The 25395-nt window shown below is 37.9% G+C and overlaps 2 protein-coding genes across 3 annotated transcripts; both read left to right on the top strand.

The window, feature by feature from the left end:
- The first annotated feature begins 2631 nt into the window (after positions 1 to 2631).
- Positions 2632 to 9742, top strand: LOC108190784 (serine/threonine-protein kinase pim-2-like). Its single transcript, XM_073908545.1, has 9 exons — positions 2632 to 5194; positions 5360 to 5512; positions 5726 to 5917; positions 6081 to 6172; positions 6378 to 6428; positions 6575 to 6953; positions 7054 to 7230; positions 7366 to 7454; positions 7537 to 9742. Exons 1-9 carry the CDS (start codon positions 4879 to 4881, stop codon positions 7609 to 7611), a joined length of 1524 nt encoding a protein of 507 aa, XP_073764646.1. The 5' UTR covers positions 2632 to 4878; the 3' UTR covers positions 7612 to 9742.
- A 9601-nt stretch (positions 9743 to 19343) lies between these two features.
- Positions 19344 to 24060, top strand: LOC110439908 (serine/threonine-protein kinase pim-2-like). Of its 2 annotated transcripts, none has more exons than XM_073908544.1 (9): positions 19344 to 21514; positions 21682 to 21822; positions 22036 to 22227; positions 22393 to 22484; positions 22690 to 22740; positions 22883 to 23261; positions 23362 to 23538; positions 23674 to 23762; positions 23846 to 24060. In XM_073908544.1, exons 1-9 carry the CDS (start codon positions 21196 to 21198, stop codon positions 23918 to 23920), a joined length of 1515 nt encoding a protein of 504 aa, XP_073764645.1. In that variant the 5' UTR covers positions 19344 to 21195; the 3' UTR covers positions 23921 to 24060. The 2 variants fall into 2 exon arrangements, with proteins under 2 accessions (XP_073764645.1, XP_068078582.2); XM_068222481.2 differs by having other exon boundaries at positions 21670 to 21822.
- The last annotated feature ends 1335 nt before the right edge of the window (positions 24061 to 25395 follow it).

Here is a 25395-nt window from a genome sequence, read left to right as displayed (position 1 = left end):
TATATATATAATAAAAACTAAAAGCAAACAACAAACAAACAACAAAAAATAAATAAATAAAAATAAAACTGCTCCTCTTTTTTTTCAACAATGGTAATCTATTCAAACATGACAATTATAATCATACTGAGTACTAGGCACAGCAAATATATATTAAATATTGTATCAATGCAAAACTATAAAGCTTAAACTGCATTATCCATCAAAAATTATTCATCAACTTCTTCCTCTGTTAAATCCACTTCTTTGATATAACTAATAAAAGGACTCCATATGTTTTCAAATACACGTTGTTTAGCTTTTAGTATACAAGTTATTTTTTCTAATGGCAGACTTGACAACATTTGTCTTATCCATTGAGTAGTGTTTGGTCTTTGCATCTTTGTCCATAGCAAAGCTACACATCTTTTGGCATAAAGCAAGCCAAGGTCTATAAATACTTGTTCGCTTCTACTATAGTTTGAGTCCTCTGGGTATAAACCTAGCAAAAAAAGCTTTGGGTCAAGGACGATTTGTTTTGAAATAATTTTTTCACTTATAACTCTCACCTCTTCCCAAAATAACTTAATTTTTGTGCACTGCCAAATACAGTAAAACAAGGTTCCTCTAGCTTCCAAATATTTTTTACATATATCTGGTATGTTTTTATTATATTTATTTAATTGTATTGGTGTTACATATGGTACTTTTGCAAATACAAATCTCTTTCCTACAGGCACAGAGATGTACTGCCCTCCAGAGTTTTTCGAAACGGGCAGATTTTTTCTACAAATAAAAAAATGGATTACCTTGTACTATGAAAGTAAGATTACAGAGAAGCAATACAAACTTGGATGCACTAACCCACATCCAACACATTGAACAACATGAACTACACCTTTCCCACTTCTGTGGGATCTCCCCTAGAAACATCCTGATTCCCAGTATAGCTAAAAACTGTTCCACACTAGTGAGGATCAGTCAAACCACTCTGTGTTATCCCTTTTACTGAACCCTTACTGCCCCTACTTATTTGAACAATTAACACTCGTCTGCAACCAGTATACTGTAGTCTATCCGTTTAACACATATTTCCTTTTTTGTATGACTATCTAGTATTTTTTTATAATATGACCTGATAGAGGCTTCAGATATTACAATGTATTTTGATTACCTGATAAAAGGTTTCAGATATCAGTGCACTTTCGATTGTTTCATTCTTAAATATTCCAACCTCTTTTTTTAACTGGTGTTAGTGTCCTTAATTATGTTGATGAATTCTCGTGCTTCGTCTGCTGTTTGAAAAGTACGAGTTTGTTCTTTGAATGTTACCAGCAGCCTGGCTGGGTTAATCATTCCTTGTCGAATCCCCAAGTTGCGCAGTTCCTGACGTATTGGGTCAAACTGCTTCCGTCGTTGGTGTATTCCAGTTGCCAAGTCAGCAAAAGACCTTATTTGCTGGTTCTTGTACCGAATGTCTTGTTTGGCCCGTGCAGCTGTGATGACTGCCTGCTTATCCTTGTAATTAAGGAACTGCATTATCAGCGTTCGCGGCGGCGCTTTATGGTCCCTCATTGGTCCGATTCAGTGTGCCCTTTCGAGGATACATGAGGACTGCAAAGCGAGACCATTCAGTAGTTCTGGAATCCACATATCCAAAAAGGAGCAGGGGTCTCGTCCCTCGGCACCTTCCGGGAGGCCCACCAATCTCAAATTGTTCAAACGCGATCTGGTTTCTAAGTCCACAAGTTTATCCTCCAAAGTTTTGTTCTTTGACTCAAGTCTGTTTACTTTGATTTGCAGGTGGGCAACGTCATCCTCTACGTTTGAAATCCACAATTCCGCCTGCGACACTCGTTCACCACATTCACTTATCTCCTTTCTCATACTTTCAATCGCCGTCAAGATTCCATCAAATCTTGATGAAAAGTCTGTCTTTAGGGAGTTTATAGCAGCCAGTATGTCGTCCGCTTTTGCTCCTTCAACTGTTCCCTCTCCGTTAGACTCATTCGCCGTGGCTTCTTCGTTACCCTTCTGTGTTTCACCACAGACACGGTAATCTGTTAGTTTCGGCAGTCTCGACGATTTACTATTTTCTTTACTTAACTTGGCAGACTTTGACTTTGTGGCGTTTACATCAACCTTATTCTAACACGTTTTGTTGCATATACAAATGTTTTTAGTAGAAAGTTGTAATAATTAGGACAGAGCAGCGTGAGGCACGTCTTCTCAGGTGGCCGCCATAACCGGAAGTCAATAAAAAAATTGTTTGTTTGAAAACAATTTTTTGTCATACCTACTGCAAACATATATGAGCGATAATATCAATAAATGTGGAGGTGGGTTACAATATTGTCCAGGGAAAAGGGGGGTTTCAAGCAAAAAAAGGTTGGGAACCACTGTTTCATGATGCCCTGGTTGCTGGCTTGTGTCACTGAAAGAGACATGTCAGTCTTTAAAATGATGGAAGCATTGATCTATAGATAATTCAATATCTGCATCAACACATCAACAACACAAAAACATGTTTGGAAGTATTAGTAGAATAATAAAAATAATTTAAAAATAAAAAGGAATGTGGTTGAGAATCAGCTGATTAAGCCATAGGGATGAGCCCTTCTAAAAGAAACGTAGTGACAATCTTTCAAGCCAAGATACTGATTTTATTTCCTTCAGACAACACAGGAAAGTAGTGAGCTTGAGTATTTTTGTATGTGATAGAGCCGTGAAGTCTCTCATAAAATAAAACATTTGTTATTATATTATTTTAGCCTAACTTTGTTTTATTGATGCTTATTAGTCAGAGAGTTACAATATTAAATACAAAGAATCACAAGACATCAACTGATAAAATGAAGATAAATTAAATAACATTATGGATAAAAGTAACACATGTTAGCAACCCAAGCTCATTCTGAAAACGTAGTCCCGCAGCATTTCTGGATACAGCAGAATACGTCGCGGGAGGTATGTACGGCTGCATTTATTTTTTTCAAGCGAACGCTACTGGGCAGTGTGACGCTAATCCCTTTCGCGCTTGCAGGCCGGCTTGCCGGCCGACCACTTACTTCCTTGTGGAGGGCTTTCTCGCTGCAACCCGTTTGTCCACTCAGCTCACAGTGTACGTCGGCAGACTCGAGATGCAGAGAGGAGTTGACCACGGCAATCGGTTTCGAGTCCGGGGAAGAGCGGTTCCAGCAATCAGGTAAGACAAAAACAGAATCCCAAAAATTAAGTGAACAAGTTTCGTAACCGGGTGAGAAGGTGGTGAAATCCGAAAAAGCGGTAGAAAAAATATATCAGGGCTTTTCTTATTTTGGACTGCTTTTGTAAACTGTTACTCTGGTTTAGGGAAGCGAGCGGGCGGGCGGGTCAATCGGTAAAATTGGTTGGGTTCAGGGAAGGAGGAGGGCGGGTCAGCCGATTGGCCAGTCGCACAGTCAATCATCCGGTCAGTCGGACAGCGGCCTCAGGTGGGTTCACTCGAGAACAGCACAGGTGCGAACCGCACTCGCGAGAGGCGTTTGAGATGCGAAAAAGCGCACAACAGCAGCCTCTTGCGGATTCGCAACAACCAAAACTGCAGCCGTACGTACCCACCGGGACGTCTCCAGAAACGTCTGCGGGACTACGTTTCCACAATGAGCCTGGGTTGCATGTTAGGCCATATAGCAAAATATACAAATATGTATAACGGTACAGCAGTAAAAAAATGAATTAATTAATTTAAAAAAAGAATTTTAAAAAGAAGGAAGAAAGAAAATAAACATAAATATATAAACTTGTATATTTTGTCTGTGCTTTCCATTTTTAACAGGAAAATGAGAGAGGAAAGGTTGCCAAATAGTGTCAATTTTTTTCTAATACTGCAATCTGTATACCTAATCTTTTCTATTTGAATAGACTGCATCAGATCATGCATCCAATGCACATAACTGGTCGGAGAAGGATTTTTCCACTTTAGTGTTAAATGCCTTTTAGCAATTATTAAACAGATAGCAAGTGCATTTGACTGTGAAGATGACAAGAAAACATTTGTAGGGTTACGTCTAAATAATGCTACTAGGGTGCGTGGTTTGATATCTAAAAGAAAACATTCAGAAATTGATTTAAAAATTGATGCCCAAAAAGTGCTTAGTGCTGAAAAAAGCCAGAAAGTATGTCAGAAAGAGTGGCTGGAGCTTGTTGACACCCATCACAAGTTGGATCAAAACCAGGCTGACCTTCATATTTTAAACAAACATTTGGAAATCTATTGCATTTAATTAAATTTGTTTTCTGGAAAACACAAGTTCTCTAAGCTAAATGGAAAAACAGAAAATAGCATGTTTCCACTACTATGTTTAGTAGATTCAGTCAGATTATTATGTTTTAAAATCCCATCCACACATCTTTACTCTAATTCATTTCTGACTTCAATTCCTTACATTTTAATATACATACAAAAAGAAATAAAACTCTTCAAGTAGACTACTCCCACTGACATCATGAAGTAATGTGGAGATCATATCAGTTCTGTTCAGATACCATGATATTTACCGCCCTCAAGTGGTTGAGAAAGAGAATACAACCAATAAGAAAGTATTAGCGACGCAGCATTATACTGCAGAAGTACAGAATTAAACATTTATATAAGTGTTTGAACAAGTATTAAAACAAGTAGATTTACATTTATAATATGATTTAATATTTATTTTAGTTTTATTTTAGGCATTACTATAAGAATTGTCAGGTATTATGTATACAATATGTAGTCCAGCAAATTTTAAAACAAAACAAATTGATCTCAAGGACATTTTATTTGATGTCATAATTAGAACGTCAAAGTGGAATGTTAAGGCTTGACGGTGTAATTTAGTTTTAGTGGGTAGTTTGGAGTGAGACTGCGTTTGTTTTATCATGGGTCAGCGAATTTCTTGTCTGAATATAGCGACAGAGTCGGAGTGTGTGTACAGTTTACATCCTAGTACACCACTTCAGTTAAATAATGACACGCCTCGTCTTGAAAACCATCAGCTTGATGAGAGCCGTGTTGTTCCTTGTGAGGAAGATGGAGGGAGTGGGGTGACGGAGAAAAAGAAAGTGAAGAAAAAAACAAGTTTTTGGAGAAAGCTGTTCCGCTTTTCACGCCCAAGAGCTGGAAGGGGTGTAAAGGTGAAGCAGGTGGACAGTGAGAAGGTGAAGCCAGTCACCGAAGCAGAACCTTCTACTGATGGTAAATCCCTTTATTTTTTCTGACTGGAAAAAAAAAGAATAAAAATGATCCCCATAGCTTTAAAATATTGTCTCTGCAAATACTAAAGGATTAAATACTAAAGGATTAAAACTTTTCTGTGTGTTTTAATTAAAGTAAATGTTGAATGTATGTTCCCCTCTTTAGATCAAACCTCAGTAGGAAACATCTCAAGCCCTGTTGAGCATCATGAATCCCAGCAAGCTCCTAACAGCCTTGAGGTTCCTCCCTCCATCATTGACCTGCAAATACAGGAACAGTGTAAGAATGTGGAGCTGGAGGAAGAAACGTCTACTGATGGTAAATCTCTTCATCTTTTGTGTTTACTGAACTTAATCATTAAAGAAGATCATCATAGCTTTAAACATTTGCAGAGTTCAAATTTTCAGATGTTCAGATGTTTGTGTATCTGAACTCTTCAGTTTTGTCTTTGTAAATACTATAAATGTATTATTTGTAGCAGTATTGAAATGTTTGTGTGTTTATATATAATTGTTATATTTTCCTCTTTAGATCCAACTTCAGTGGAGACCATATCTTCTGTAGAGAGTTATGGTCCTCAGAACACTCCCAACAGTAGTTTTGAGATTCCTCTCTTCACTGTTGACGAGCAAATCCAGGAGTTTACAGATGATCTGTCAGAGGAAGAAACTGTGTGTCCTCTGGCAGAAAACCCAAGCCAAGACATGGTCTTGATTATTGGGAGTAAGTTCATATTAATTATGGCTGCTTGATGCTTTCACTGTTTGAAAGGATTAGATGTTTCTGCATTATGTATTAGTGACGTAATGGTATAAAGTGGTAATAAAGTTTTACTTTTGCATTGTAGAATATGAATCTGTCTCTAAAACTAATTATATTTGAACAGGCATGTGCTGGACCTACAACATGGGTGAGCTACTGGGAGAAGGAGGATTTGGTGCCGTATATGCTGGTGTCCGTGCCCATGATGGTCTTCCGGTAAATTTACATATATTTTTGTAAAATCAACCTAACAAACTATATATATGTGTTATGCTTTGTCTTTTGTTACACAATTAGAGCGCTTGATAAATGGTCAACCTGACCAAACATGCTACAAATTCATGACTAGAATTTCAACAAGGATTATTGAATGGTCTGATGTAATCCAGTGCTAACTGTTAAATTCTGTTTTGTTGATCAGGTGGCAATCAAGTTTGCCAGAAAAATGGAGGGCATGGAATATCTCTACGTTGTAAGTAGACTCATCTCCTCTAACTCTGTTTTTATTTTTTTTCAACAGTGTTAATCATAGACAGCAAACTATCTCTCAATAAACAAATTATAAACATGTTGTGCAAACCACCTTAATTTAACCATCCTAAAAACTCTTTCCACTAGCCTGGCCTTCCAGAACTTGTACCACTTGAAATCGGCCTCACACTTATGGCAAACAAGGGTCCCAGCTCACCCAACATAATCGAGCTGCTGGATTGGCAGGACTTTCCAGACCATTATATAATGGTCCTGCAGCGCCCTTCACCATGCCTGAGTGTGTTCAAGCTGTTGGAGAGCTGTGGCAACATCTTTGAAGAAAGGTTTGCTCGGTATGTGATGCGCCAGGTTATCGAGGCAGCTGAGACCTGCTGCCGGCGCGGAGTATTCCACAGAGATATAAAATTGGAGAACTTGATAGTCAACACACACACCATGGATGTCACACTGATTGACTTCGGCTGTGGGAACCTGTTCCACGAAACAGAGTACCACACTTTTAGTGGTATGTACAGTATTAAAACTTTAGTGTCATGACACACAAGCTGCTGAATACAGTAAAAACAAACTGTTGTAACTCAGACATGCAAATCTCTTTCCTCCAGGCACAGAGATGTACTGCCCTCCAGAGTTTTTTGAAACGGGCAAATACTTGGCACGGCCAGCAACTGTGTATTCGCTTGGAGTGCTGCTATACACTATGGTGTGTGGATATATGCCAGACTACACGGATCGGGAAAAGATGCAGCACTGGCTCTGGTATCTGCCGTCCTTGTCTTGTGGTAAGAACTTGAAAAAATTGTTACAATCATACAAAAAAGTGTCTGACAAAGCCACTTGGCTCAGCTGTCCAAAATGCCATCAGGAGATGTAAAGGATGTTTAAAGTAATAGTCAAACATTAATCCTGTCTTTCAGAATGCAGTCATCTCATTAATGCCTGTCTGCATCCCGATCCCAGCGAGAGGATACAACTGGAGCAGATCCTCCTCCACGACTGGTTTACGGTACCTATGATCTACAAAAACTTTTCAAAATGTCAGTTATTTTGGGGACAATAAACCTGATTTGTTTTTGTTTTTTCTTTAGATCTCACCATCAGACATGGAGGATGAGCGCCCGGTCCTGGTCATGCAGGAAGAGCTGATTAGCCAGGCATGCTAACACCAGTGGCCTCACCACCTCTCCAATCCTTTGCTTATTGCTAATGTCTGGTGTCAGAGCTTGAGGCAGCAATACTTGCGTCTTGCGGTGTTGCTGCCAAAAATGTATTGTTGAATTGAAATAAAATTGTGTCAATTGAACTGTTGTGTTTGTCATGTTTTTGTCCATTTATTTGCTGAATTAGAAATGGAGTTTGCATTAAGCCTAGTAAGACCATGATTAACTAGTACAGGTGTATTTTATTATGAAAGAAGCTAAAAAAAAGAATATTGTGGTCCTCCAGGAGCTGGATTGGACATAGTAAGTAGTAAGGAATGTGTATTTATATTGCACATTTATTGTGTATGACCATACACCCAAAAAGCTTCACAATCATGAGGGGGGTCTCTCCTCACCTCCACCAGTGTGCAGCATACACCTGGATGATGCGATGGCAGCCACAGGACAACGGTGCTAGTGTGCTCACCGCACACCAGCTATTGGTGGAGTGGAGAGACATTGATAGAGCCAATTCGGTAGATGCAGTTGATTGGGAGGCCATGATAGGTAAGGGCCGATGCAGGGAATTTGGCCAGGACACAGTGGTTACACCCCAACTCTTTACAAGAAGCGTCATGGGATTTTTAATAACCACTGAGAGTCAAGACCTCGGTTTAACGTTTCATCCGAAAGACTGAGCTTACTGACAGTATAGTGTCCCTTTCTCTATACTGGGGCATTAGGACGCACACACTGCTGGCCTCACTAACACCATTTCCAACAGCAACCTAGTTTTCCCATAACATGTGGTATCCCATCCAGATTCTCACCAGGCTCAGCCCTGCTTAGCTTCAGTAAGTAACTGCTCTTGGGCTGCAGGGTGATATGGCTGTGAATTTTCTGAACTATGAATATTTACAAGTGAGAAACTCTGCATTCTACACCAGCGGTTCTGTTGGTATAAATTGCAGATCGTCTGTGTGTTTCCTCAGTAAGCAGGAGCTCCAGGAAGACAACAAAAACTGAGATGTGAATCCAACAGTTTATTGCCCTCTTCTGTAGAAGACTCGGGCATTCCCAGCCTTTATACATCATACTCAAGGTTACATGGGCTCTGAATATGTGCAAATATTCAGCTCAGTTAAGCAGAACAATTTCATTCAGTGCTCAAAAATGTCAAGGCGCAACGTCAAGGCGCCTAGTACAGGGAAAACTTAAAACAATATAAGAAACAGTTAGAAAACAACAGAATATTTGAAGAGTGAGTACATGCATAATTCTTTCAATCCCCTCTTCCAGGCTCTGTTTTTTTTACAAGAGCCTGGATCATACCATATTCTAAAAACATCTCAGAAGACATGGACCAAAAATACATACACATAAGAAAATAATAAGTACCTGTACTACCATTGAGACATATGGAGCCAATGATCCAAACAGGCTTTCTAAAAATCCCCATCCCCAATTATGATTTCTTTCCTTCATCTCATCCTCATAAACCTGTGATGATATCCTTTTCATCTCCTTTACAGCTTGTCCAGTAATGGCATCCGTGCTACTGTTAATAAAGGAGGCCAGTCTATAATGCATAATCTCTTGCTGTTTTAAGGCATCTGCCACGCCAAAACTGGGAATCATAGCCTCCCAGAATCTAGTCCAGTGTAATCTCATACGGTGTTCGTCGGGTACGTTGTCCTGGGGAACTGACCTTCGTTCCCTTCCAGATTGTCTGGCAAGATGCATGACAGTGACCATGTGTTGTAATTGGCTCACAATACAAAGACCAGTCCAATTGGTGGGGTAAGTGTTGAAGATGATTTCTCCCCCACAATACCAGTACCAGTCATCGGCCAGGACCGCATCCTGTCTCGGCAAAGTGGGGACACAAGTTACATTGCTGTGTTGACAGTATGTGTTGTTCAGGCCGTAACATGCCGTGACAGCTGTATCAGTTGTGACATTAGCATATTTAAGTTGTTCAGTTCACAGGTGCCTGGGATGTAACGGGGACAAATACTTAGCAGAGAACTATATTTTTTATTCTTTCGCCACAGTAAATATACCCCCGAAAATCGATCCCTTTGGCCAATTACTATATTACAATCTTTAGCACTTAAGGTGGATACATTACCTCCATTTGTCCCATTAAAGCAAAAAGAAAAAGTGAACCCCTGGGGTTTCGTCAACAAAATATTCAAACCCATAGTTCTAGGTGTAGGTATTACAACAGTATGATTCTTTCTGCTAGTTGATCTGTCAAGGGGCTTCCATGTTTTTTTGTTGGAAACGCATGTGGGGCGCCACTCATAAATATCTCCCAAAGCATTTGTACAAAAAACAAGTTTAGTACATGTAAAAGGCAAAGGTTTCAAGGATATAGTCACAGCAGAGGAGAACACTTCTTGGCAGACAACACATGACTCAATGGTTGTCTGTCATGCAGTCCAGTTGGCATACTGCCAGAATAAGTTGTGTACTTCAGTGTGGGCCTGTGTCAATCCCAATAGGGTTACCAGTAGAAGTAGTCTGCAAAACAAAAACGATTAGTATCATATCATAGACATTTACCTTAATGGTTTCACTCTGGTGCCATGGATCCACTGTGGAAAAAGATCAGTTTATACAGCAGTGCATGTAACAGCCAGAACCTCAGCTGGCCCTTCATATTTGGGATCAGTTAAATCTTTCTGGGGTTTTATATCTTTTATTAGCACCTTGTCCCCTATCTGGAAAGGGTGTGCTGCCTCAAGTGGAATTTCAGGGTGTTTCTTTGTTACCCTTTCCCAATACTGATTGAGTTTCTGAATTAGGGCCGCTGAGAATTCTGACACGTGGTTAGAAAGCTCAATACCCACTCTCATAATTTCCCCTTGCCATGGGATAGGGAGAGGTCTTCCCATGACCACCTCATATGGTGATAAAGATTTTTGCTTGTGGTGTCATTCTCAAATCTGCTACTTTCGGTAAAATTTTTACCCAATCTTTATGACCGTGTTGTCTTAAGGCCTTCTTTATCTTTCCTTTCGAGGTTCTGTTAGTTCGCTCCACAAATCCTGATGATTGTGGATGATAGGGTATGTGGAAACGCCAATTTATATTTAATTCAGTTGCCAATTGTTGTGTCACCTTTGATGTAAAAGGTGTTGCTTTATCTAAATCGATGCTTTGTGGGATCCCATATCTAGGTATAATTTCAGAGATCAATTTCTGTGTTACCACTTGTGCATTTTCCCTTGAGCAGGGAAAAGCTTCTACCCATTTTGAAAATGTATCCACGCAAACCAGTAGATACTTAAACGGTCCCCTCCTGGGCATATGCGTGAAATATACTTGCCATTCAGAAAAAGGTGTGATTGGTCTTGGTAAATGTTGGTGCTGTGCCACAGGCTTTGATACATTATATTGGTCGCATATAAGACATTTGTCAAGTATGTTATTAATGGTGGTTTTTAGTTTTGGGACACAAAACAAAGATTGCATCGTTTTGTGTACCCCTCTTCGTCCACGATGAGTGACACTATGAAATTCGTGGACGAGAAATGACAGTGCCACATGTGGGACACATAGGCGACCCATGTTGTCATGCCATAGACCCATCTTTTCATCAAATGTGGAAGAAAAGGCATCCCAGAAGGACTTATTCTCGTCAGTGGCTGATGCTTGTAACATAGCCAAATCAATGTCAGGGAGCATCCCTGAAGCCGAGGTTGTAGAGAACAAGGAAACGTGCATAGAGTCCTCAGGCAAAGGCTATTGTGCTGCTAATTTAGCATGTCGGTCAGCCAGAGCGTTTCCTTTGACTTCATCAGTGTGTTCCTTCGAATAACCTTGAGTTTTAACAATGGGGAGTTGCGAGGGAAGATGGCAGGCCGTTATTAAATTAGTTATGAAGGTATGGCTGCGCAACCCCCATTTGTAGGAGGGCGACATTCTGAATTTGATCGAACAGACCATTGCCAGTCATCGTTCGAATCCTCTGCTTGAGCTGTGCTGGAGTCATTTCAGATCGATCAAATAATTAAAATTTAAGTATCTTAAAAGTGGAAATAAACAATGGTTGTGGCTGCCTTTCAGGGAGATCAAATCCTCCCAGATGTATCCAGACGTTGGAAAAACGCTGGAGGAAGGCAGAAACTGTCTCTTTCTTTTCCTGCTTACAGCTGGTCACGTGTGACAAGTCTCTGTGAGCACAACGAGTGTCCACAAGGTAACCAGTAAGCTGTCGCTTCAGGATATCTATAGCACCCTTTTCATCCCGCCAGTAAAAGTACGGTACATCTTTTGTGTATTCTTGTTCCTCATAATTCCCTTCTTTAATTTTTACTCTACGCATCATTTGCTGGGGTCTTAGTTTAACCTTGTCATTTTCAGAGCCGTCTTATCATATTGAGACCCCATTTTGTTCATTAATATGAATTTATAATCAGCTCCCGTAAGCTGTGCATTTACAGACACGTATCATAGTTTCTACAAATTCTACTGGCCTGCTCATATCAGGAAGCAGTAAAATGACATCCTTTTTTTTTTTTGTAATTCAATTTTTTTTTTTATTTCCGAAAGTGAGAATATACAATTTTTACAATCAGATAACAAAATACTTTTAACAGATATAACCCCATATATATTTCCCACCCCCCCCCCCCCCACCCCATTATACGCACATCAGGAAACACAGAATAACTATAGTTTAGACCAAGCTGTTAGATAATTTCCATTAAGTTGTCATCCGTACCATCAGATGAGGGTTAAGTGTCCAAGATTTCTTTGACGTTGCATATGTAGATTTTCCATGCCGTAAGAATGTCCACTTTGGCATGGTTGATCCGTGCTGATGACAGTTCCAGATACAGTATTTCCAATAATGAATGTAACCAGTGCTTAACTGAGAGATCATGAGGAGGTTTCCACCTTTGTACCAACATTTTCTTTGTAGCAGTTGAAGCAGCTAACCAAAATTTACGGACCTTTGCATTTAAGGGAAATTGAGAGTTATCATTCAATAGTAACAGTATAGGGTCTTTGGGGAAACAAATTTTTGTAACTTTAAATAAAATGTCCAGTACCGAATCCCAAAGTTTTTGTACCTCCGGACATTCCCACATCATATGTAAAAAGGTATCTGGACGCTGTGGTTCACAGAACTTACAATATGGATCTGGAGATAAACCTATGATATGTCGTATACGTGTGGTTAAATATGCCCTGTGGATAGTTTTAAAATGAATAAACTGGTGATTAGGGTTTGTGGAAGCGTGGAATGTATTATGCCATACAGTTTCCCAATCGATAGTTGTATTGGGTCGAGACATATCAGATAGCCATAGTCTTTCTTTTGAGAAACTATGTGCATTAATATTAGAAAGACAGCAGTAGAGATAGGAAACAGTTCCTTTTCTTGGAGCATTATTTATCCATTTCACAATCGGGTGGGTATGAAGATCCTTACCCCATGGTGTCTTATGAGCCTTTAGTGCTGCCCTTATTTTAAAATATATAAAAAGAGTGTTGGGAGATATATTAAATTTGTTAACCAGCTCTTGAAAATCTAAAATTGATTTTTGTCCATTTATGTCTTTTAGTGTTAGAATACCTTTATTGGCCCATGATGGTTGATTAAAAGGTTGTCTACCAGAAAGTAAGTTCACATTGTGCCACAGGGGAGAATGATTATGCCAGGTGGTTCTGGAAGGAAAATAAGTTTCTACCTTTTTAAAAATTTGGAGGGTATAGGATAAAATAGGTCCATAGCGCAATATACATTTCCTATGGTTAAAGCCTGAGAACAGAAAGTCTTGCAGACGTGTTGGAAAAATAAGGTCTTTTTCTATTTCTTTCCAAGAACATTGCATATCAGGTTCGAACCATTTCACAACTGAGAGCAGAATAAATGACCAGTGGTATAATTTGAAGTTAGGGCAGGCCCATCCACCCTTTGTTTTGTTTTTTTGGAGAGTGGACCATTTTACACGGGGACGTTTTCCATTCCAAACAAATTTGTTTAAAATCGAGTCTAACTTTTTCCAATAGTTTGGAGGTGGAGGGAGGGGAAGCATGGAGCTTATGAAATTAATTCTGGGCAAGATATTCATTTTTATTGTTGAAATTCTGGCGGATGGTGATGAGGGTAGGCGCATCCATCTCTGGATATCAGCCTCAACCTTACTGTAAATTGACATATAGTTTATTTTAGGTATGAGTTGTAAGGTTGGGCTCAGCTCAATTCCTAAATATTTGACTTTTGTTGATATTTTTATATTAGTATTATTAGTAACATTATGGCCAATTGGATTAAGGGGCATCAGAACTGATTTAGAGTAGTTTATTTTGAAACCAGAAATTCTTCCAAATTCATTTAAAGCTGTGAGGGCATTGGGTAGTGAATTTTGTAAATCTGATAGAAATAGCAGTATGTCATCAGCATATAAAGAGATAGAATGGACAGATGAGCCTAACTGAATTGGGGTAATGTTTTTACATTGTCTAATAAATTGAGCCAGTGGTTCTATTGATAGATTAAACAAAAGAGGAGAGAGAGGGCAACCCTGTTTTGTTCCCCTCTTAATACAAAAAGTGTCTGAAATATTTCCCACTGTAGTTACTCTAGCCAAGGGGTTAGAGTATAGAGTTTGAATCATCTTAATGAATTGATCGCCAAAATTAAAGTTTTTCAATGTGTACCATAAATAGCCCCATTCCAAGCGATCAAAGGCTTTTTCCGCATCTATAAGGAGGAGGCCACTAGGTTTTTTCAACTTTCCTGATTCAGCTATAACGTGTAGTACTCTGCGGACATTATCTGAAGCTAAACGTCCTGTTATAAAACCAGCTTGGTCTGGATGAATTAATTTACTTATTACTGATTGTAGACGCTTGGCGATAACTTTAGCATAAATTTTTATATCTTCATTAATCAGAGAAATAGGTCTATAGTTGGAACATTCAGAAAGATCTTTTTCGGGTTTAGGTAAAACAGTAATTAAAGCAGTATTAAGATCTTTATGAAAATGGCCTTTGGTTATGGCCTTGTTTATTGTTTGTAGCCAAATGTGTCCCAGTAAGTCCCATAGTACTAGATATAATTCGCCAGGGATGCCGTCAATACCTGGAGATTTCCCTGTATGTAAATCCCTAACTGCATTATGTAATTCATCTAGAGTTATTTCTGAATCTAGGTTGTCAGCATCTTCCTTAGAAAGTTTTGTTAAGTTTAAAGACTCAAAAAAATTTTCTAAATGATCCGTGTTAGTTTGTATTTCTGAAGAGTATAATTTTTCAAAAAACTTCTTAAATGTTTTGTTAATATCTGAGGGGTTTGAGGTGAGAACCTGTTCAGAGTTTTTTATTGCATTTATATTAAAGCGTTGCTCATGTTTTTTTAAAGTGAGTGCAAGGAGTCGGCTCAGTTTGCTTCCATCTATGTAGTATTTATGTTTTGTGATGTGCATCAAGTATTCGGTTCTTTGTCTAAGCAGGTCATTAAGTGTAGCTCTTTCTACCTTTAATTTTTGTTGTGTTTCTGTTGCAAATTTCTTTTCTAATTCCCGCTCCAATTCTCCACACCTTTTTTCTAATGATGATATTTGTTGGAGGTAATTCTTTTTAAGCCTTGCAGAAAAACTAATTGCATTATTTCTTAAAAAACCTTTAATAGAGGCCCAAAACATGTCTTGGTTGGAAACAGAATTTTGATTAATGCTAATAAATTCAGTTAATTCTGATCTCAGTTGTGAAATATATTCCTCGTTTTTGAGTAAAAGAGTATTGAATCTCCATCTAGAGGGTTTGGTCAGTGTACTAAATTGCAGCGATGTTGTTATTGCATTGTTGTCAGAAATACTTTGTGGTAGAAATTCAATGTTCTTTACACATGAAAATATCATAGGAGATAGTAAGATGTAGTCTATTCTTGAAAAGGATTTATGTCTTGGTGAGAAGTAAGTGTGTTCTTTCACATTAGGGTTGAGCAACCTCCAGGTGTCACTCACGTTTAGGTCTTTAGTAAACCAATTTAATGCTTTTGAAGACTGGGGTTGTATCATTGGGATTGAAGGATTTGATCGATCTAAAACAGTGTCCATTACCGTGTTCATGTCTCCTCCAATAATAAGTGAATATTCATTATAGGCTAAAAGAGTTTTTGTAATGTCTGGGAAAAAAAGAGCATCATAAGAGTTTGGGGCATAAATATTGACAAACATTAGCTTCTTTCCTCCTATATTAGTACAACAATATGCCATTCTACCATTATTGTCTGATCCTAAATTTTCAATACTGAAAGTATGATTTCTTTTAAATAATATTACCACCCCTCTCTTTTTAGAGTTATAACCTGAAGATACTATAGGAATATAGTGTTTGTTTTGTAATCGCTGGACATCTGCTATCCTTAGATGGGTTTCTTGGATAAGTGCAACGTCTATGTTTTTCCTGCGAAGATAATCTAAAAATTTAGTCCGTTTACTAGGAGAGTTTAACCCTCTAACGTTAAGAGACATAATATTCAAATTAACCATAATCTCTGAACATAAAGCTTTCACAAATAAACATGTAAAGATTGTAGTAGTAGGTGCAATTTAAACATAGAAATTTCGTGGATATATATGAAAAGAATATAAAACTTCCTACGTATTGTATTTCTGAGTGCCCCACCCTTTCCCTAACCCCCTCAATAACGAGCGTCTGTGGCGATCGCGAGGCAATGTCTCAACACTATTCGCCTTCCAGTACCTCCTGATATTAAACAGCTGAGGAACGTTACAACCATCAGTGTATCAGCATCAACTCTATTTAAACATGTAACAAGTTTTGAATTCGGGCTGTTCCAATCTTAAACCAAGAAACTTAGCCCCCACCTTGTCGACAAAAAAAATAATAATAATAATAATAAAAGTAAATAAATAAATAAATAAATAAATAAATAAATAATAATAAAATAAATAACTAAAATAAATAACGTAACAAATAATAGTAAAAATATATATAATAATAAAATAAATAGTGTTAAATAAATAAAATTAGTATCATGAATATCTAACCGTAACTTTAAATACCAATAAAACAAAATAATAATATTAATAGTAATAGTTGTTTACCGTATAATTTGGTCATTTAGGGGCTAAGAAATGTTTCTAATCATGTCATTTAAGTGTTGATAAGTCCAATATTGTCTCCTTAATCGGTTTCCTCCATTGCCTCCTGGAGCTGAGGATATAAGGACCTGCGAGCCGGCGATGACGTTGTTCGCTCCAGTCCCTCGATGTATTTCTCGGCTTCATCCGGCATCTCAAACGAGTATTTTTGGCCTTTGAATGAGACTTTCAGTATTGCTGGGTAAATTAGAAAAGTTTTCAAACCTTTTTGACTTACTTGCCTCTTCCCAATTGTTTTGTACAGATCGGCTCGGTTCGCCGAAAGGTGACAAGTTTGCTCCCATTTATAAGTTAGTGGGTGTTAAGGCTGAGAGCGCCCTCTCGTGTGACGGCGTTAAGTTGTGTGGTGTTGTTTAACAGCAGGTTGTGCAACGGTCAACAAGACTAAAATAACATGTAAAAATTATTTTTACATTTATTTTCAGCAACATCGGATGCTTCACAGGCTTATTAAATGGTGTATGTAACGTTCAGTTTCAAAATGTTATAAGTTAAAATTGCCTCAAAGGAACAGGTGACAGAGGCTATTAATGGCTTTTTTCATCCACAATTTGAGGCAAAATTATAATAAAGTTTGGTTTTTGACAACTGCTAACTTCTTTGGCAATACTTCAAATTACTCTAAGACAACTCAGACCATAAAAACATTGATTTTAAAAAGAACTTACCATAAAACTTGCTCACCGCTGAAGGGGAGAAAATGGCTCCTTGCCTTCTCGTGGTTCAAATGCCTTGTTGACTCCAGAGAGTTGTGCGCATGCGAACGACGGCGAGTAACCACCATGCTATTGTTTTAATCAACTTAACTAAAAATCTTTTGTTATCTCAACAAAAAGGTGTCTCCTTTCTTTTTACCTCAATCTTTGATGCTGAGCCTTTAAGAGCCTTCGGAATTAATTTCTTTACCTCTTTTGGTAGGTTAATATTTTGTTTGTCATACCACACACTCATCATCTTCATCCAGATTTCATAACCCTTTCTCATATAATCATAGACCCATTCGGGATCTCCTTCACTTTCATAAATTAATTTGTGAGCCCGTTTTAGCACATAGGGGTCGAATGACCCATCTCTAGGTTAGGGACGCATCGCTTGTGCCTCAGTCCACCCTGCTAGATTATCTAACCAGGGATTAGTGTAATATCCCCACCCACATCGAGACATCCAATCTTTAGGGCTTTCCCCTATCTCAGGCTTGGGGTATGAACCACCCATGTTAGTAAATACTTACTAGAAAACACACAGAATGATCGTTCTACTTTTGTATAGCGCACTCGTCTTGGCTTGTCAGGGAAAATCCCAGCCAAGGATTACTCTGTTCAGTAATATAGCTTATCAGGCAGTCAAAACCAAATTCATGTCTTACCTGACCAGCTTCATTACGTCGAGGGTCACCAGGTTGTTGGGATGAATTGCAGATCATCTGTGTGTTTCCTCAGTAAGCAGGAGCTTCAGGAAGGCAACAAAAACAGTGATGTGAATCCAACAGTTTATTGCTCTCTTCTGAAGAAGACTGGGGCATTCCCAGCCTTTATACATCATACTCAAGGTTACATGGGCTGTGAATACGTGCAAATATTTAGCTCAGTTAAGCAGAACAATTTCATCCAGTGCTCAAAAATGTCAAGGCGGAACGTCAAGGCGCCTAGTACAGTGACAACTTACAAGAAACAGTTAGAAAACAACAGAATATTTGAAGAGTGAGTACATGCATATTTCTTTCAGGTTTCCAACAGGGGGTCCCAGCCCACAAGGGGGTTTCAGCAAGCTCTGTAGGGGGTTGCGTCATATTTAAAAATAATATTAATAATTAGCAGTGGACAAATAAGAGAATGATCAATTTGCCTTAGTTGATTTTATTTTCTGGCTGACCAAAAATTGACAAATTTGTAATTCATCTTCCACAAAAAAAAATAAAAATAAAAAATAAGTACTCTGATTCACCTTCAGCAGCTAATAGTAATGACGCAAGAATCCTGGACCCAGGTGAGGAAGCTCCAAACATTTTAGGTCACAGCACTAGCAATACTGGAAACACGAAATGCAGGAAATACCAAGATATTTACCTGAACTATGGTTTTATTATTTTTTCTTGAAGCAAAATGTCCCTGACCCAGCCACAGTGCATCATCTGTGACAAAGTTCTTGTTAACAAATGCATGAGGCTGTCCAAATTAATAAGACATTTGCATATGACTCCCCAATACCTCAAGTGTACCCAATACAAATGGCCTACTGATGTTTTCAGAATCAGTTTTATTGCCGAGTGTGCTTCACACACACAAGGAATTTGTTTTGGCTACAGAAGCTTAAAGTGACATAAAGTACATAAAGTGACAAGAGACAACACAAAATAAATATGGAAAAAAGAAAGACGATAAGAGGTCGGTTTTGGCAGCGGAACTGAACCAGGCGGTGATTGAAGTGCAGAGGATGGATTGAATGACAGCTGAGTAGAACTGTACGAGCAGCTCCTGAGTCCTGTGGAAGGTTGAACTTCCTCAGCTGACGAAGGAAGTACAGTCTCTGCTGGGCTTTCTTCACAATAGAGTCTATGTGAATGTCCCACTTCAGATCCTGAGAGATGGTGGTGCCCAGGAACCTGAATTTTGCATTTATATTTTACAAATCTAGATAAACTAATAAACAAATTGTTTGTTTGAAAAAAATTTTTGTCATACCTACTGCAAACATATATGAGCGATAATATCAATAAATGTGGAGGGGGGGTACAATATTGTCCAGGGTAAAGGGGGTTTCAAGCAAAAAAAGGTTGGGAACTACTGTTTCATGATGCCCTGGTTGCTGACTTGTGTCACTGAAAGAGACATGTCAGTCTTTAAAATGATGGAAGCATTGATCTATAGATAATTCAATATCTGCATCAACACATCAACAACAAAATAACATGTTTGGAAGTTTTAGTAGAATAATAAAAATAATTTAAAAATAAAAAGGAATGTGGTTGAGAATCAGCTGATTAAGCCATAGGGATGAGCCGTAGTGAAACATAGTGACAATCTTTCAAGCCAAGATACTGATTTTATTTCCTTCAGACAACACAGAAAAATAGTGAGCTTGAGTATTCTTGTATGTGATAGAGCCGTGAAGTCTCTCATAAAATAAAACTTTTGTTATATTATTATATTATTTTAGCCTAACTTTGTTTTATTGATGCTTATTAGTCAGAGAATTACAATATTAAATACAAAGAATCACAAGACATCAACTGATAAAATGAAGATAAATTAAATAACATTATGGATAAAAGTAACACATGTAAGGCCATATAGCAAAATATACAAATATGCTAACGGTACAGCAGTAAAAAAAATAAATTAATTAATTTAAAAATAATTTTTGAAAAGAAGGAAGAAAGAAAATAAACATAAATATATAAACATGTAATTATTTTTCTAATACTGCAATCTGTATACCTAATCTTTTCTATTTGAATAGACTGCATCAGATCATGCATCCAATGCACATAACTGGGCGGAGAAGGATTTTTCCACTTCAGTGTTATATGCCTTTTAGCAATTATTAAACAGATAGCAAGTGCATTTGACTGTGAAGATGACAAGAAAACATTTGTAGGGTTACGTCTAAATAATGCTACTAGGGTGCGTGGTTTAATATCTAAAAGAAAACATTCAGAAATTGATTTAAAAATTGATGCCCAAAAAGTGCTTAGTGCTGAAAAAAGCCAGAAAGTATGTCAGAAAGAGTGGCTGGAGCTTGTTGTCACCCATCACAAGTTGGATCCAGTTGAAACCAGGCTGACTTTCATATTTTAAACAAACATTTGGAAATCTATTGCATTTAATTAAATTTTTTTCTGGAAAACACAAGTTCTCTAAGCTAAAAGGAAAAACAGAAAATAGCTTGTTTCCTCTACTAGATTTAGTAGATTCAGTCAGATTATTATGTTTTTAAATCCCATCCACACATCTTTACTCTAATTCATTTCTGACTTCAATTCCTTACATTTAAATATACATACAAAAAGAAATAAAACTCTTCATGTAGACTACTCCCACTGACATCATGAAGTAATGTGGACTATCAGTTCTGTTCAGATACCATGATATTTGCCGCCCTCAAGTGGTTGAGAAAGAGAATACAACCAATAAGAAAGTATTAGCGACGCAGCCTTATACTGCAATAGTACGCAATTAAACATTTATATAAGTGCTTGAACAAGTATTAAAACAAGTAGAATTACATTTATATTATGATTTATATTTATTTTAGATTTATTTTAGGCTTTACTATAAGAATTGTCAGGTATTATGTATGCAATATGTAGTCCAGCAAATTTTAAAACAAAACAAATTGATCTCAAGGACATTTTATTTGATGTCATAATTAGAACGTCAAAGTGGAATGTTAAGGCTTGACGGTGTAATTTAGTTTTAGTGGGTAGTTTGGAGTGAGACAGTGCGTTTGTTTTATCATGGGTCAGCGAATTTCTTGTCTGAATATAGCGACAGAGTCAGAGTGTGTGTACAGTTTACATCCTAGTACACCACTTCAGTTAAATAATGACACGCCTCGTCAAGAAAACCATCAGCTTGATGAGAGCTGTGTTGTTGCTTGTGAGGAAGATGGAGTAGGGAGTTTGGTAAAGGAGAAAAAGAAAGTGAAGAAAAAATCGAGTTTTTGGAGAAAGCTGTTCCGCTTTTCACGCCCAAGAACTGGAAGGGGTGAAAAGGTGAAGCAGGTGGACAGTGAGAAGGTGAAGCCAGTCACCGAAGCAGAACCTTCTACTGATGGTAAATCCCTTTATTTTTTCTGTGACTGGAAAAAAATGAATAAAAATGATCACCATAGCTTTAAAATATTGTCTCTGCAAATATATGTATTTGTAAAAGGATTGAAACGTGTGTTTTTATTAAAGTAAATGTTGAATGTATGTTCCCCTCTTTAGATCAAACCTCAGTAGGAAACATCTCAAGAACTGTTGAGCATCATGACTCCCAGCAAGCTCCTAACAGCCTTGAGGTTCCTTCCTCCATCATTGACCTGCAAATACAGGAACAGTGTGAGAATGTGGAGCTGGAGGAAGAAACGTCTACTGATGGTAAATCTCTTCATCTTTTGTGTTTACTGAACTTAATCATTAAAGAAGATCATCATAGCTTTAAACATTTGCAGAGTTCAAATGTTCAGATGTGCAGATGTTTGTGTATCTGAACTCTTCAGTTTTGTCTTTGTAAATACTATAAATGTATTATTTGTAGCAGTATTGAAATGTTTGTGTGTTTATATATAATTGTTATATTTTCCTCTTTAGATCAAACTTCAGTGGAGACCATATCTTCTGTAGAGAGTTATGGTCCTCAGAACACTCCCAACAGTAGTTTTGAGATTCCTCTCTTCACTGTTGACGAGCAAATCCAGGAGTTTCCAGATGATCTGTCAGAGGAAGAAACTGTGTGTCCTCTGGCAGAAAACCCAAGCCAAGACATGGTCTTGATTATTGGGAGTAAGTTCATAATAATTATGGCTGCTTGATGCTTTCACTTTTTGAAAGGATTAGATGTTTGTGCATTATGTATTAGTGACGTAATGGTGTATAAAGTGGTAATAAAGTTTTACTTTTGCATTGTAGAATATGAATCTGTCTCTAAAACTAATTATATTTGAACAGGCATGTGCTGGACCTACAACATGGGTGAGCTACTGGGAGAAGGAGGATTTGGTGCCGTATATGCTGGTGTCCGTGCCCATGATGGTCTTCCGGTAAATTTATATATATTTTTGCATAATCAACCTAACAAACTATATTTATGTGTTATGCTTTGTCATTTGTAACACAATTAGAGCCCTTGATAAATGGTCAACCTGACCAAACATGCTACAAATTCATGACTAGAATTTCAACAAGGATTATTGATTGGTCTGAAGTAATCCAGTGCTAACTGTAAAATTCTGTTTTGTTGATCAGGTGGCAATCAAGTTTGCCAAAAAAATGGAGGGCATGGAATATCTCTACGTTGTAAGTAGACTCATCTCCTCTAACTCTGTTTTTTTTTTCAACAGTGTTAATCATAGACAGCAAACTATCTCTCAATAAACAAATTATAAACATGTTGTGCAAACCACCTTAATTTAACCATCCTAAAAACTCTTTCCACTAGCCTGGCCTTCCAGAACTTGTACCACTGGAAATCGGCCTCACACTTATGGCAAACAAGGGTCCCAGCTCACCCAACATAATCGATCTGCTGGATTGGCAGGACTTTCCAGACCATTATATAATGGTCCTGCAGCGCCCTTTACCATGCCTGAGTGTGTTCAAGCTTTTGGAGAGCTGTGGCAACATCTTTGAAGAAAGGTTTGCTCGGTATGTGATGCGCCAGGTTATCGAGGCAGCTGAGACCTGCTGCCGGCGCGGAGTATTCCACAGAGATATAAAGTTGGAGAACTTGATCATCAACACACACACCATGGATGTCACACTGATTGACTTCGGCTGTGGGAACCTGTTCCACGAAACAGAGTACCACACTTTTAGTGGTATGTACAGTATTAAAACTTTAGTGTCATGACACACAAGCTGCTGAATACAGTAAAAACAAACTGTTGTAACTCAGACATGCAAATCTCTTTCCTCCAGGCACAGAGATGTACTGCCCTCCAGAGTTTTTCGAAACGGGCAAATACTTAGCACGGCCAGCAACCGTGTATTCGCTTGGAGTGCTGCTATACACTATGGTGTGTGGATATATGCCAGACTACACGGATCGGGAAAAGATGCAGCACTGGCTCTGGTATCTGCCGTCCTTGTCCTGTGGTAAGAACTTGAAAAAATTGTAACAATCATACAAAAAAGTGTCTGACAAAGCCACTTGGCTCAGCTGTCCAAAATGCCATCAGGAGATGTAAAGGATATTTAAAGTAATGATCAAACATTAAACCTGTCTTTCAGAATGCAGTCATCTCATAAATGCCTGTCTGCATCCCGATCCCAGCGAGAGGATACAACTGGAGCAGATCCTCCTCCACGACTGGTTTACGGTACCTATGATCTACAAGAACTTTTCAAAATGTCAGTTATTTTGGGGACAATAAACCTGATTTTGTTTTTGTTTTTGCTTTAGATCACAGCATCAGACATGGAGGATGAGCGCCCGGTCCTGGTCATGCAGGAAGAGCTGATTAGCCAGGCATGCTAACACCAGTGGCCTCACCACTTCTCCAGTCCTTTGCTTATTGCTAATGTCTGGTGTCAGATCTTGAGGCAGCAATATTTGCGTCTTGCGGTGTCGCTGCCAAAAATGTATTGTTGAATTGAAATAAAATTGTGTCAATTGAACTGTTGTGTTTGTCATGTTTTTGTCCATTTATTTGCTGAATTAGAAATGGAGTTTGCATTAAGCCTAGTAAGACCATGATTACCTAGTACAGGTGTATTTTATTATGAAAGAAGCTAAAAAAAGAATATTGTGGTCCTCCAGGAGCTGGATTGGACATAGTAAGTAGTAAGGAATGTGTATTTATATTGCACATTTATTGTGTATGACCATACACCCAAAGAGCTTCACAATCATGAGGGGGGTCTCTCCTCACCTCCACCAGTGTGCAGCATACACTTGGATGATGCGATGGCAGCCACAGGACAACGCTGCTAGTGCGCTCACCACTAGGGTTGGGTATCGTTTGGATTTTTTTCGATACCAGGGCCAAATCGATACTTTTAAAACGATTCCGGTGCCAAAACGGTGCCTGAATTGATACTTTTTAGCCACAAAATGATGGTGGATGACTTTACAAAAATATTTTATTTGACAAAATATTTTTAAAAATCATTTTAATACAACAATATAATTACAGTTTAAAGTAAACATAAATTCATTTTGTATTACATTAATACATTTCCTTTGATCATTTGTTGGTTAGCATGAATTTAAGATTTGCATTATGAAATTACATTAGCTTACTATTAACCTGTGGGGGGCGGGCAGTGGCCACATACTTTTAGGAGCACATTTTAACATATATATATATCACAAAATACTTAAAACATTATTCGAAGTCATTTGTTTTCATGCATCACTCTGCAGTCTTCATAAACAAGATAATTAAATAACTTAAACTCAAAATAATCTTCCTTGTTTATTTATTTGACAAGTAACATTATACCGGTGTAAGAGAACACATTTCTAACATTCAAGTAAATCAGGGCACATTGCTGCACCTGTAAACTCTAACAGGCCTACAGCTGAAGTCAATTTATTTTGCCCTCCTATTCATTTACAATAATGTTTCTGAAAATTTTTACAGTGTTTCCTAAAAAAAATAATTATTCTGGTGTCATAATAAGTTTGCATTGATAATGACCAAAACACATTGAATGACAGTAAAAAGTAGCAATTTTACCCAATAAATGCGTTAATAATATCAACTGATTTATATATAGTCAATCAAATGAGCATAAATGATTAAAAACTGCAACAAACATTTATTTAGACCCGAACTACAAAACCAAATGTAAAACAATTTTAATATCAGTTTTGCTTAAGTTGCACGCTAGTGTTGTAAGAGAGGGGAGTGGTCGCTTTAAAACTTGCTATTTAAGGGAGTTGCACCGTGAACCTGACAACACGAAAATAAGTAAAAGAAGGGCATGCATTGATTACTTTTGTTTGTC

This window comes from Danio rerio, chromosome 7 (genome assembly GCF_049306965.1).
Source record: "Danio rerio strain Tuebingen ecotype United States chromosome 7, GRCz12tu, whole genome shotgun sequence".
Classification (NCBI taxonomy): domain Eukaryota; kingdom Metazoa; phylum Chordata; class Actinopteri; order Cypriniformes; family Danionidae; genus Danio; species Danio rerio.
Note: the sequence above shows the minus strand (reverse complement) of the source record. Positions and strands in the feature narration are given on the sequence as shown.

Coding starts and splice junctions, on each gene's coding strand:
- LOC108190784 (XM_073908545.1), top strand. CDS start 4,879: ATGGGTCAGCGAATTTCTTGTCTGAATATAGCGACAGAGTCGGAGTGT. Junction 5,195..5,359: donor AGCAGAACCTTCTACTGATG/GTAAATCCCTTT, acceptor TCCCCTCTTTAG/ATCAAACCTCAGTAGGAAAC. Junction 7,455..7,536: donor TCCTCCACGACTGGTTTACG/GTACCTATGATC, acceptor TTTTTTCTTTAG/ATCTCACCATCAGACATGGA.
- LOC110439908 (XM_068222481.2), top strand. CDS start 21,196: ATGGGTCAGCGAATTTCTTGTCTGAATATAGCGACAGAGTCAGAGTGT. Junction 22,741..22,882: donor GCATGGAATATCTCTACGTT/GTAAGTAGACTC, acceptor TCTTTCCACTAG/CCTGGCCTTCCAGAACTTGT. Junction 23,763..23,845: donor TCCTCCACGACTGGTTTACG/GTACCTATGATC, acceptor TTTTTGCTTTAG/ATCACAGCATCAGACATGGA.